Source organism: Anomaloglossus baeobatrachus, chromosome 2, assembly GCF_048569485.1.
Source record: "Anomaloglossus baeobatrachus isolate aAnoBae1 chromosome 2, aAnoBae1.hap1, whole genome shotgun sequence".
NCBI classification, from domain to species: domain Eukaryota; kingdom Metazoa; phylum Chordata; class Amphibia; order Anura; family Aromobatidae; genus Anomaloglossus; species Anomaloglossus baeobatrachus.
The window spans coordinates 147058301-147070354 of NC_134354.1; the positions used below are offsets into that span (position 1 = coordinate 147058301).

General features: G+C 49.9%; 1 protein-coding gene across 8 annotated transcripts in view; it reads left to right on the forward strand.

The window, feature by feature from the left end:
- Positions 1-1338: 1338 nt before the first annotated feature.
- Positions 1339-12054, forward strand: part of MAP7D2 (MAP7 domain containing 2) — a 185484-nt gene continuing 174768 nt past the window's right edge. For 3 of the 8 annotated variants that reach the window (XM_075335421.1, XM_075335422.1, XM_075335426.1), the window contains exon 1: positions 1343-1549. In XM_075335421.1, the coding sequence (XP_075191536.1) occupies positions 1489-1549 (61 nt within the window). In that variant the 5' untranslated portion in view covers positions 1343-1488. Of the gene's footprint in view, positions 1550-12054 lie in introns of all 8 variants that reach the window. The other 5 variants (XM_075335420.1, XM_075335419.1, XM_075335423.1 and 2 more) reach the window with 4 other exon arrangements.

The following is a 12054-nucleotide window of genomic DNA, read 5'->3' on the forward strand; positions in this document are numbered from 1 at the left end:
GTGGTGAGTGGCCAATTATTAGCCGCCGCTGCGGGACTTCTCTTCTGGGGTGGATGGTAACGCAGCTCGAGTGTCACAGCTCTCCACAGGCAGAGCTTGGCCCCAGGGAGGATGATAGCAGTGGTAGTAGTGGCCTATGGTGCAGGGGCGCGAGGTTGGACACGCCGGCAGTAACGGGACGACACAGAGTGGGCAGTTCAAGTTCTTTACTCACTGGAAGCACACTGCCGTTGGAGCACCTGGCTACGCTGTGATGGGCTTCAGCCGATCCCAGATAATTCGGAGGTCGAGGCTGGTGTTTCCTTCTGTGCGTCTCCTTTTGTCAGTTTCCCTCCACCCCCAGCTCTGGGCCGTGGAACGGGTCACGGGTGCCTTCTGCACTCCCCGCAAACCTTGGGATCTCCCTTCTTTCCTAAAAACCCAGGTCGAGCCTCCGGCTTCAGACCACGGGTCCCGAACTGTCCGTGTCTCTGCTTATCTCCTCCTGAGTCTGACCTGGCGCTGGCTGCACCCGGAACAGACTGACTATTGTGTGAGATGGCTCCTAACTACCCCTGTTGGTGCCCCGCCTCCCGGGTTCCTGAACTTGTGGGCAAGAGGTCCCATACCTCATGATGACCACCCCGGCACCTACCCTAGCCCAGACCCAGTGGAAGAGCTGCTGTGTTATGTGTTGGTTGAGTGTGTTGTTGGTGGTTTACCAGTGATGACCTCCTCCGTATCTGAGATGAATACCGCACCTCAGGTGAGGTGCAGTACCCTGTGGCGCTTGAAGCCGCAGGGGCGCCCCAGGCTCGAATGAAATATCTGCTGGCAGATCGCCATCTGTGTATGGTTGGCAGGGGCTATCCTAATCATACACCATCGATATTCTGATCCCGGATCGCCCCTTTATGTCCGCCATACACATGTGGTATCTGCACAACATCGTCAGTCATTGGATCTCTGGGATCTGTGGTCCTCCACCTCATCCCATATTGTCAGCAGCCCTTACCAAACGTGTTGTGTATGCAGCAGGGGTGGACATTCATTGGTGCAGCCGCACAGGGGCCTGGGGGCCATTTCTACCTCCATAGCAGGTGGGATTGTGCAATATAATGAGCTATTGGACTGTAAAGGGCCCATATAGTGCTCTTGCACAGGAGCCTCTTCTGTCTGTGCTCGCCAGTCTCATGTATGGATTGGGGTAACAGAGATCGGCCGACCTGATTGTCACACAGGGTCTCTTCCCATTGTACAGTGATGGAGCAGCCATGTAATCCCCGCTCCTCCCTGTGCATTGTGAGAGGTAAGCCGGCTTAGTGAGGGCCGGCCGCCTCCTGAGCCCGGTGTACCCGCCCCCCGCCTCCCCCGGCCGCTGCGCCGCTCTGCGCTGACACATTGTGCCGGCCGTCTGCGGCTCCTGCTCATGTATCGGCTGCAGCGCTGACATTGTCGCCACTCAGGGGACATTTTCCACAATTGCAGCTATTACTGGAGACCTTGAAAATGGCCGAGGGGTCCGGGAAGACGTCTCCGCAGAGCCCCAGGGGCGGCCCGCTGCCTGCAGGTGAGCTGATGCGCCGGGCCGGTGACTGCGGTCACTGCCATATGGACCTGTTCTCACAGGGCGATGACGTGAGACCCCGCCCGGGCTCCATGGAGGGGACAGTGGGTGATGGCTGCAGACCCTGTTGGGGCACCTGAGGGGTCGCAGGGGCGGTGTGTACAGGTGTGCGGGCAGGGATGAAGGGTGACGCCGCTCTCCTGGCAGTGCGGGGAGGACAGATGTGGGCAAAGTGCAATGTGGGAGGAGACCCCGGCTGTCCGCCGCTCCGCCATCACTGATAGAGGGATCCATAGATTCTACACTGCCATCATAGCAGTCAGCAGAAGATGGCAGACCCCCTTCACTGAGGGGCCAGTGTGTATGGCAGACCCCCCTCACTGAGGGGCCAGTGTGTATGGCAGACCCCCCTCACTGAGGAGCCAGTGTGTATGGCAGACCCCCCTCACTGAGGAGCCAGTGTGTATGGCAGACCCCCCTCACTGAGGGGCCAGTGTGTATGGCAGACCCCCCTCACTGAGGGGCCAGTGTGTATGGCAGACCCCCCTCACTGAGGGGCCAGTGTGTATGGCAGACCCCCCTCACTGAGGGGCCAGTGTGTATGGCAGACCCCCCTCACTGAGGAGCCAGTGTGTATGGCAGACCCCCCTCACTGAGGGGCCAGTGTGTATGGCAAACCCCCCCTCACTGAGGGGCCAGTGTGTATGGCAAACCCCCCCTCACTGAGGGGCCAGTGTGTATGGCAGACCCCCCTCACTGAGGGGCCAGTGTGTATGGCAGACCCCCCTCACTGAGGAGCCAGTGTGTATGGCAGACCCCCCTCACTGAGGAGCCAGTGTGTATGGCAGACCCCCCTCACTGAGGGGCCAGTGTGTATGGCAGACCCCCCTCACTGAGGGGCCAGTGTGTATGGCAGACCCCCCTCACTGAGGGGCCAGTGTGTATGGCAGCGCTATGGTGTCATTGTGGGATTGCTCCCTGTAAGCAGAGGGGTCTCCTGATGTGTGGCACGTGCCCGGTCCGTGTGGGCACTGACGTTATATTCCGGGCTGCTCGCCGTCCGCCATACTGCGTAATGTGCACAGCCCGGGAATGGGAATTTATGCAGGAGAAATACTCATGTAGTTTTGGCGGTGATCGATGGACCGGTTTGTGTTTTCTTGTATGGAAAAAATATATATAAACCAAACCTCTGAGTGAGGTCTAATATTGATGACACCCCTCACTCACACAATGGCTGTCACCCAGCTTTCCCAGGCCCCTGAATGCCGTGTCTGTGGTGATTCAGGATCGGTCAGGTATCGCTGTATAACTCAGCAGCCTGGTGACCTCTCTATGGAGGCGGTCAGGGTGGATTTGTTTGTAGTTTTGGAATATTTTGGGGTGATTTATGCATTGGACTCTGTGGACAGATTTGGGGTGCCGGCCTCACCGTGTAACCCCACACAGGACATTCACCGTGTGATACATGTGGAGAGAGGCCGCTTTACTGCACCTGGATTATCCCAGAAGACGAAGCCCAACGTGGAGCATGAATTTCTCAGCAAAAGGTCGTCACCACCTTAACCCCAGGTGTAATCACACGTGGCAGACATCTCTGGCCTAACATCCTTTTTTTGTTCATCTAAATTGAGAATCTGCAATAAATCTGACACCTGTGAATTCTCCCTTAAGGTACTTTCACACCTCCGGTTTTTCTTCTGCGGCACAATCCGGCACTTTGCAGGAAAATCGCAACCGTTTTTTTTTGCTGCCGGTTGCGATTTTCCTGCATAGACTTTAATTAGTGCCGCATTGTGCCGCATGGCCTTGCGTTCCATCCGGTTTTTGCCGCATGCGGCAGATTTAGCCGATGCGGCGGCCGGATGGAACGTTGCCTGGCACGTTTTTTCGTGCGGCAAAAAAAACCGCATCGCGCCGCATTCGGCCGATGCGGCGCATCTCTCAATGCATGCCTATGGCGGCCGGATGCGGCGCGATGCGGCAAATACCGCATCCGGCCGCCGCATGCGGTTTTTGCCACTGCGCATGCTCAGTAGCATGCCGCAAGCGGCAAAAACCGGGCGGGCCGCATGGGAAAAACTTATGCAAAGGATGCGGTGTTTTCACCGCATCCGTTGCATAGCTTGCACAGCCGGATTGAGCCGCAGGGCTCAAGCCGGATGTGTGAAAGTAGCCTTAGGGCAACGTCACCAGAACATAGTCTTCTCTCCATTCAGCAGGTTTATACATTAGACTGAGCCATGTCCTCAACACCAGGGTCCCGATTATACATGTCCTCCACACCAGGGTCCCGATTATACATGTCCTCCACACCAGGGTCCCGATTATACATGTCCTCCACACCAGGGTCCCGATTATACATGTCCTCCACACCAGAGTCCCGATTATACGTGTCCTCCACACCAGAGTCCCGATTATACGTGTCCTCCACACCAGAGTCCCGATTATACGTGTCCTCCACACCAGAGTCCCGATTATACGTGTCCTCCACACCAGAGTCCCGATTATACGTGTCCTCCACACCAGAGTCCCGATTATACGTGTCCTCCACACCAGAGTCCCGATTATACGTGTCCTCCACACCAGAGTCCCGATTATACGTGTCCTCCACACCAGAGTCCCGATTATACGTGTCCTCCACACCAGAGTCCCGATTATACGTGTCCTCCACACCAGGGTCCCGATTATACGTGTCCTCCACACCAGGGTCCCGATTGTAGCCGTGTCCTCCACACCAGAGTCCCGATTATACGTGTCCTCCACACCAGAGTCCCGATTGTAGCCGTGTCCTCCACACCAGAGTCCCGATTATACGTGTCCTCCACTCCAGAGTCCCGATTATACGTGTCCTCCACACCAGGGTCCCGATTATACGTGTCCTCCACACTAGGGTCCCGATTATACGTGTCCTCCACACCAGGGTCCCGATTATACGTGTCCTCCACACCAGAGTCCCGATTATACGTGTCCTCCACACCAGAGTCCCGATTATACGTGTCCTCCACACCAGAGTCCCGATTATACGTGTCCTCCACACCAGAGTCCCGATTATACGTGTCCTCCACACCAGAGTCCCGATTATACGTGTCCTCCACACCAGAGTCCCGATTATACGTGTCCTCCACACCAGAGTCCCGATTATACGTGTCCTCCACACCAGAGTCCCGATTATACGTGTCCTCCACACCAGAGTCCCGATTATACGTGTCCTCCACACCAGAGTCCCGATTATACGTGTCCTCCACACCAGAGTCCCGATTATACGTGTCCTCCACACCAGAGTCCCGATTATACGTGTCCTCCACACCAGAGTCCCGATTATACGTGTCCTCCACACCAGAGTCCCGATTATACGTGTCCTCCACACCAGAGTCCCGATTATACGTGTCCTCCACACCAGAGTCCCGATTATACGTGTCCTCCACACCAGAGTCCCGATTATACGTGTCCTCCACACCAGAGTCCCGATTATACGTGTCCTCCACACCAGAGTCCCGATTATACGTGTCCTCCACACCAGAGTCCCGATTATACGTGTCCTCCACACCAGAGTCCCGATTATACGTGTCCTCCACACCAGAGTCCCGATTATACGTGTCCTCCACACCAGGGTCCCGATTATACGTGTCCTCCACACCAGGGTCCCGATTGTAGCCGTGTCCTCCACACCAGAGTCCCGATTGTAGCCGTGTCCTCCACACCAGAGTCCCGATTATACGTGTCCTCCACTCCAGAGTCCCGATTATACGTGTCCTCCACGCCAGAGTCCCGATTATACGTGTCCGCCACACCAGGGTCCCGATTGTAGCCGTGTCCTCCACAGCTAGCTCCCGATTGTAGCCGTGTCCTCCACAGCTAGCTCCCGATTGTAGCCGTGTCCTCCACAGCTAGCTCCCGATTGTAGCCGTGTCCTCCACAGCTAGCTCCCGATTGTAGCCGTGTCCTCCACAGCTAGCTCCCGATTGTAGCCGTGTCCTCCACAGCTAGCTCCCGATTGTAGCCGTGTCCTCCACAGCTAGCTCCCGATTGTAGCCGTGTCCTCCACAGCTAGCTCCCGATTGTACCTGGCACCAGAGCTACCGACTCAGGACTGGACAAACCTGTCCCTGCTGGATGTCAATAATTCTTTTGCTATTTCTCTAGAGTATGTTTGTAAATATGTGTGTTTGTAGTAATGTAGATTGTGTATGTAAAAATATATATATATAATGACTTTTTTCTGTGATTTGATTTAACCCCCTCTCATTTTTGACGTTTTAGAGTAACACATAAACCAATGAAAACAGTTTGTAATAAACCTACAACTAAAGCATTCTAAAAAACATCCCCTCTGAAAAGAAAAAAAAAAGAAAACATTGCGTATAATGTTTTATATCTTTGTATTGACTTACTGATAACATTTGGTAGGATTGTGGAAAAAAAAAGAACTGAAGAGTTTTGCAAGAAAATATTCAATGGCCAACACAGTGCATGTTTCAGTGGCAGGAAGGTCCTGTGCTCATCCGGAACAAAGGCACCAAGCGTATGGCGCTCTCTTGGACTTCACTATACGGCCGTACATTAACGGCAATGAGCCGACCTACGTTGTAGTCACGTGCTAGATCTTTGCACCTTTTTCAGGGTAGACTACACTGAGAGCATGCCACAATGGCCATTTTCCTTGAGATTGTGGCACATTCCAGTGTATGCCAGGTATCCAATGTATTTTACCCTAGAAGATAATTGGAGGTGTGGGGCAAATATAGGCAACGTATTCAGGGTTCCTTGTAATCCAGATCCCTAAAATGGTCGCGTGCATAAGACCTTAGGCCTTGTCCTGGCAACCCGAGGTACTGGAGAAATGCACAGGGGCAACTACGAAGGGTTACTACTGTGGGTTAAAGGTTGGCCAGGACCTAGCAATTGATGACGTATCGTTGGGTCAATATGAGAGTGGTTGGACACCTGGCACCAACGCAGGCTGATATCTGCTTACACCGACCAGAACTAAACCAGGTACATTGCTGAATAGGTGTTCCCATTCACGTGGATGAGGATTAAAGAGCAATACTCAGCAGTGGAGTGAGCACTACCATGCTCGAGTGCTTAGTACTTGCAACGAGCCGTTGGATACTTGGATCTGCGCGACTTGAGTATAATGGAAGTCAATAGGAAACAAGCATTTTTCTTGAGTTCCTCACTGACTTACATTATGCTCGAGCCGCACCGCTCCGAGCATCCAGCTGCTCGTTATGAGTACTGAGTAATCGAGCATGGTAGTGCTCGCTCATCACTATATAGGCCTGCTGTGTTCCACCCACATCAAGCACCCCACCAATCTCATACTGATGATCTATCCAATGGTTAGGTCCTGGATAACCCCTTTAAAGGAAATCTGTCAGCTGGATTTTGATACCTCATCTAAGAGAAGCATGATGTAAGCAAAGAGATCTTGAATCCAACAATGTATCACTTAGATTACTAGGTGCCGTTATGACACAATCAGAATTTTTAGATTTAGCCATGTAGCCAAGTCCAAAGAGCTGTCCTGCCCCCACCAAGCTGTCAATAGAGATTGACACTTCACTGCCAATGTACAATGACAGCAGGGGACGTGCTGGACTGCCGTGCACATGACATTGCAATAAAAGGAAAGAGAAGTGATTGTGTTCTGCTGCTTAAACAAACATTCCAGCAAAACAGATAGGTTCTTGACAAAACAGGCATCTTTGAATTCTATGTTTTAACCCTTGCAGCATGCTGTCTGCAGCTTACATAGCAAAAACCTGCTGACAGACTCCCTTTAAGTGCTACTTCCACATGTCCTGATTTTTCCATGCAGATCTATAACATACTGTCCCGGGCTGCTACACCTGGTTATATTTTTCCTGGTCTGGTTTATTGAATGCTTATATGCATTTCAATTATCGAATTAGGATTCATGCTTGTTACATAAAATGACCTTTTAGTCAGTATATGTATATCTGGATATGGCCATGATGCTGACGTGGGTGTTCAGTGTCACCCCGCCTGCCTGGGAATGATGTGCACAGTAAGAATTCCCACCTCTGTGGTTCATTGTAGTCATCGGGAGCGTTCCGGAGCCTCACTGCTTTACATTTCAAAGGAACGTCATGACTGTACCCGGATTAATGTGAACACTTCAAGCCCCATATAATATTTATAGATAGGCGGATGGGGGATTTTATATTCTTGGGAGCTTGTTATACAGCACTTCTTCATCTCCACATCAAGGAGGATAGTTTTCTTCTTTACACTGAATATTCTGCAGCTTGGAGTAGGAATCCATTACTGTGCGCGTTCTGTGCTGTGAATGTAATGTACATGCTGCGGCCCCTGCACTAATGCAGATTACATGGATCACTCACGTGGACGACCTTAAATCTGTCACTTCCAGATTTGTAAAAACAGAGATATTCCTACAGTGGTGACAATATTGCTTTCTCTCCGCAAAGTGCCGCTGGGTATATAGGCCCTTATCCACCATGTTGGGTGTGGCATATCAAGATCTGTGTATATTGGGGTTACACATAGCAAATTTTCCTGCACGTAAAATCATTTGCACATTACCATCCAGCATTGTGATGAGACTAAAGGGCGCTTTTGCTAGCGATGTCGTACGCGATAGCACCCGCTCCCATCGCTTGTGCGATATGTGGTGATTGCTGCCGTAGCGATCATTATCGCTACGGCAGCATCACACGCACATACCTTGTCAGCGACCTCACTGTGACCGCCGAACAATCCCTCCCTCAAGGGGGAGGTGCGTTTGGCGTCATAGCGACGTCACTGCCGCGTCACTAAGCGGCCGGCCAATAGAAGCGGAGGGGCGGAGATGATCGGGACGTAACATCCCGCCCACCTCCTTCCTTCCTTATTGCCGGTGGACGCAGGTAAGGAGATGTTCGTCGTTACTGCGGTGTCACACATAGCGATGTGTGCGGCCGCAGGAACAACAAACAACATCGTACCTGCAGGAGCAACGATATTAAGGAAATGAACGACATGTCAACGAGCAACGATTTTTCACGTTTTTGTGCTCGTTGATCGTCGCTCATTTGTGTCACGCGCTGCGATGTCGCTAACGGCGCCGGATGTGCGTCACTAACGACGTGACCCTGACGATATATCGGTAGCGATGTCGTAGCGTGTAAAGCACCCTTAAAGGCCCCGTCACACGCTATGATATATCTAACGATATGTCGTCGGGGTCACGGAATTTGTGATGCACATCCGGCATCGTTAGAGATGCCGTAGCGTGTGACACCTCCGAACGACTGTTAACGAGCAAAAATACTCACCTTATCGTTGCTCGTTGACACATCGTTCATTTTCATAATGTCGTTCCTCCTTCTGCGTGCCGGTTGTTCATTGTTCCCGAGGCAGCACACATGGCTACGTGTGACACCCCGGGAGCGACAAACACCGCTTACCTGCGTAGAGCCGGCAATGAGGAAGGAAGGAGGTGGGCGGGATATTCCGGCTGCTCATCTCCGCCCCTCCGTTTCTATTTGGCGGCCGCTGTGTGATGTCGCTGTGACGCCGAACGTTCCACTCCCTTCAGGAAGAGGATGTTCACCGCCCACAGCGACATCGTTAGGGAGGTAAGTGCGTGTGACGGGGGTTAACGACATTGTGCGCCACGGGCAATGAATTTCCCGTGACGCACAAACGACGGGGGCGGTTGCGATCGCACGATATATCGTAGCGTGTAACACCGCCTTTATCAAAATCCCATGGAGAAAAATCACAGGGAAAATTGACTGAAGCTGTGGGTTATACTTCAGAACGTTATAGTGTGCGGCAAATCCACAGTATTGTGGTTAAAACGGGTTTTGTGGTGGCTCGATCTATGGGAACATATCCTTTAGTTTGGCTATGTTCACACAGTGCATTTTTTTATACCTGCTCTGTTGGCAGTCAAAAAGCTGCTTTTTTAAATTTTTTTGCTGTGTTTTTGGTGTTATTTGCCTACAGTACATGTTTAAATAAAGTTAGTTTCATTCACCAAAAAAAAGCAAAAAACAGTTGCGATTTTTTTTTTTAACTCTCATTACTCTCAAAGGTGAAAAAGGCAGCAGTTTTCCATTTCAATCAGTTAAAAAAAAAAGCGTTTGAGAGGTTTCAGGAATTTCACTTTTTTTTAGCATGTACACAGTGTGCAGAATTATTAGGCAAGTTGTATTTTAGAGGATTTTTTTTTTTTATTATTGATCAACAACTATGTTCTCAATCAACCCAAAAGACTCCTAAATATAAAAGCTTAATATTTTTGGAAGTTGGAATGTGGCTTTTTTTAGATTTGGCTATCTTAGGAGGATATCTGTTTGTGCAGGTAACTATTACTGTGCAGAATTATTAAGCAACTTACTAAAAACCAAATATTTCCCCATCTCACTTTTTTATTTTCACCAGGTAAACCAATATAAGTGCACAAAATTTAGAAATAAACATTTCTGACATGCAAAAATAAAACCCCAAAAAATTAGTGACCAATATAGCCACCTTTCTTCATGATGACACTCAACAGCCTACTATCCATAGATTCTGTCATTTGCTTGATCTGTTTACGATCAACATTGCATGCAGCAGCCACCACAGCCTCCAGACACTGTTCCGGGAGGTGTACTGTTTTCCCTCCCTGTAGATCTCATTTTATGAGGGACCACAGCTTCTCTATGGGGTTCAGATCAGGTGAACAAGGAGGCCATGTCATTATTTTTTCATCTTTTAGACCTTTACTGGCCAGCCACGCTGTGGAGTAGTTGGATGCATGTGATAGAGCATTGTCCTGCATGAAAATCATGTTTTTCTTGAACGATACCGACTTCTTCCTGTACCTCTGCTTGAAGAAGTTGTCTTCCAGAAACTGGCAGTGGGTCTGAGAGTTGAGATTCACTTCATCCTCAACCCGAAAAGGTCCCACAAGTTCATCTTTGATGATACCAGCACATACCAGTACCCCACCTCCACCTTGCTAGCGTCTGAGTCGGAGTGGAGCTCTCTGCCCTTTACTGATCCAGCCTCTGGCCCATCCATCTGGCCCAACAAGAATCACTCTTATTTCATCAGTCCATAAAACCTTTCAAAAATCAGTCTTAAGATATTTCTTGGCCCAGTCTTAACGTTTTATCTTATGTTTCCTGTTCAAAGATGGTCGTTTTTCAGTCTTCCTTACCTTGGCCATGTCCCTGAGTATGGCACACCTTGTGCTTGTTGATACTCCAGTAACGTTGTAGCTCTGAAATATGGCCAAACTGGTGGCAAATGGCATCTTGGCAGCTTCACGCTTGATTTTCCTCAATTCATGGGCAGTTATTTTTCACCTTTTTTGTCCAACACGCTTCTTGCGACCCTGTTGGCTATTTGCCATGAAATGCTTGATTGTTCGGTGATCACGATTCAAAAGTTTGGCAATTTCATGACTGCTGCATCCCTCTGCAAGACATCTCACAATTTTGGACTTTTCAGAGCATGTCAGATCTCTCTTCTGACCCATTTTGCCAAAGGAAAGGAAGTTGCCTAATAATTAGGCACAACTTATATAGGGTGTTGATGTCATTACACCACACCCCTCCTCATTACAGAGATGCACATCACCTGATTTACTTAATTGGGCTCTCAAGCCTATACAGCTTGGAGTAGGACAACATGTATAAAAAGTATCATGTGATCAAAATACTCATTTGCCTAATAATTCTGCGCACAGTGTATTTACATAAAACCAATGGGAAAAAATGCAGCAAAAGCGCACTGTGTGAACATAGCTTTATAGTCACACATGGATTTGTAGCAGAAAAGTTCTGTAACTAAAAATCAATACAATATATCTGAATACCATAGGTTTGTTATGGAGGCCTTATTGTGCCTTTCCTACTTTGTGTTGTCTTATGTCTGTAACAAGACTAGCATCTCAATGGCCTGCACTAGTCATTGCAAAGTTCAGGGTCAGCGAGGGCTCAGGCACGTGATTGGTGACGGGGTAAGGACCTGTATAGGGACATTAGGGAGGGCAGTCGACAGCCTCAGGTGAGTGCAGGAGATGACCCCATTCCCCTCTCCCTAGTGCCAGGGCCCAAAGTTGTATCGTGTTCCCTGTGTAACCTGTGTGTTGCGGCACTCGCCGGGAGTTCCGTTCTACCTGTCGGGACACCGGTAGTCATTGCGCGACAGCAAGATGGACAACATTTTCACAGTAAAACCTTACAGCCTCGATTAATCGGGGCCTAAATGCCTTTTTTCTTAATAATGAAAATTCACGGTTTTTTGTTGTGGATTTTGAAGCTAATTCTACTCCAAAATCCTCATTTCAGATACTCTTTAGGGTTGGTGCACATAATGTCTTTTTCAGGCAATTCCACTCTAGAAACCACCTGAAAAAGCCCTAAAAAGAAAAAAACATATGCACTTTAAGGCCCCCTTCACATGTCCGTGTCTCCGGTACGTGTTTGGTCCGTTTCCTAACATGCCGGAGACAAGGGCACACGTAGACCCATTAAAATTAA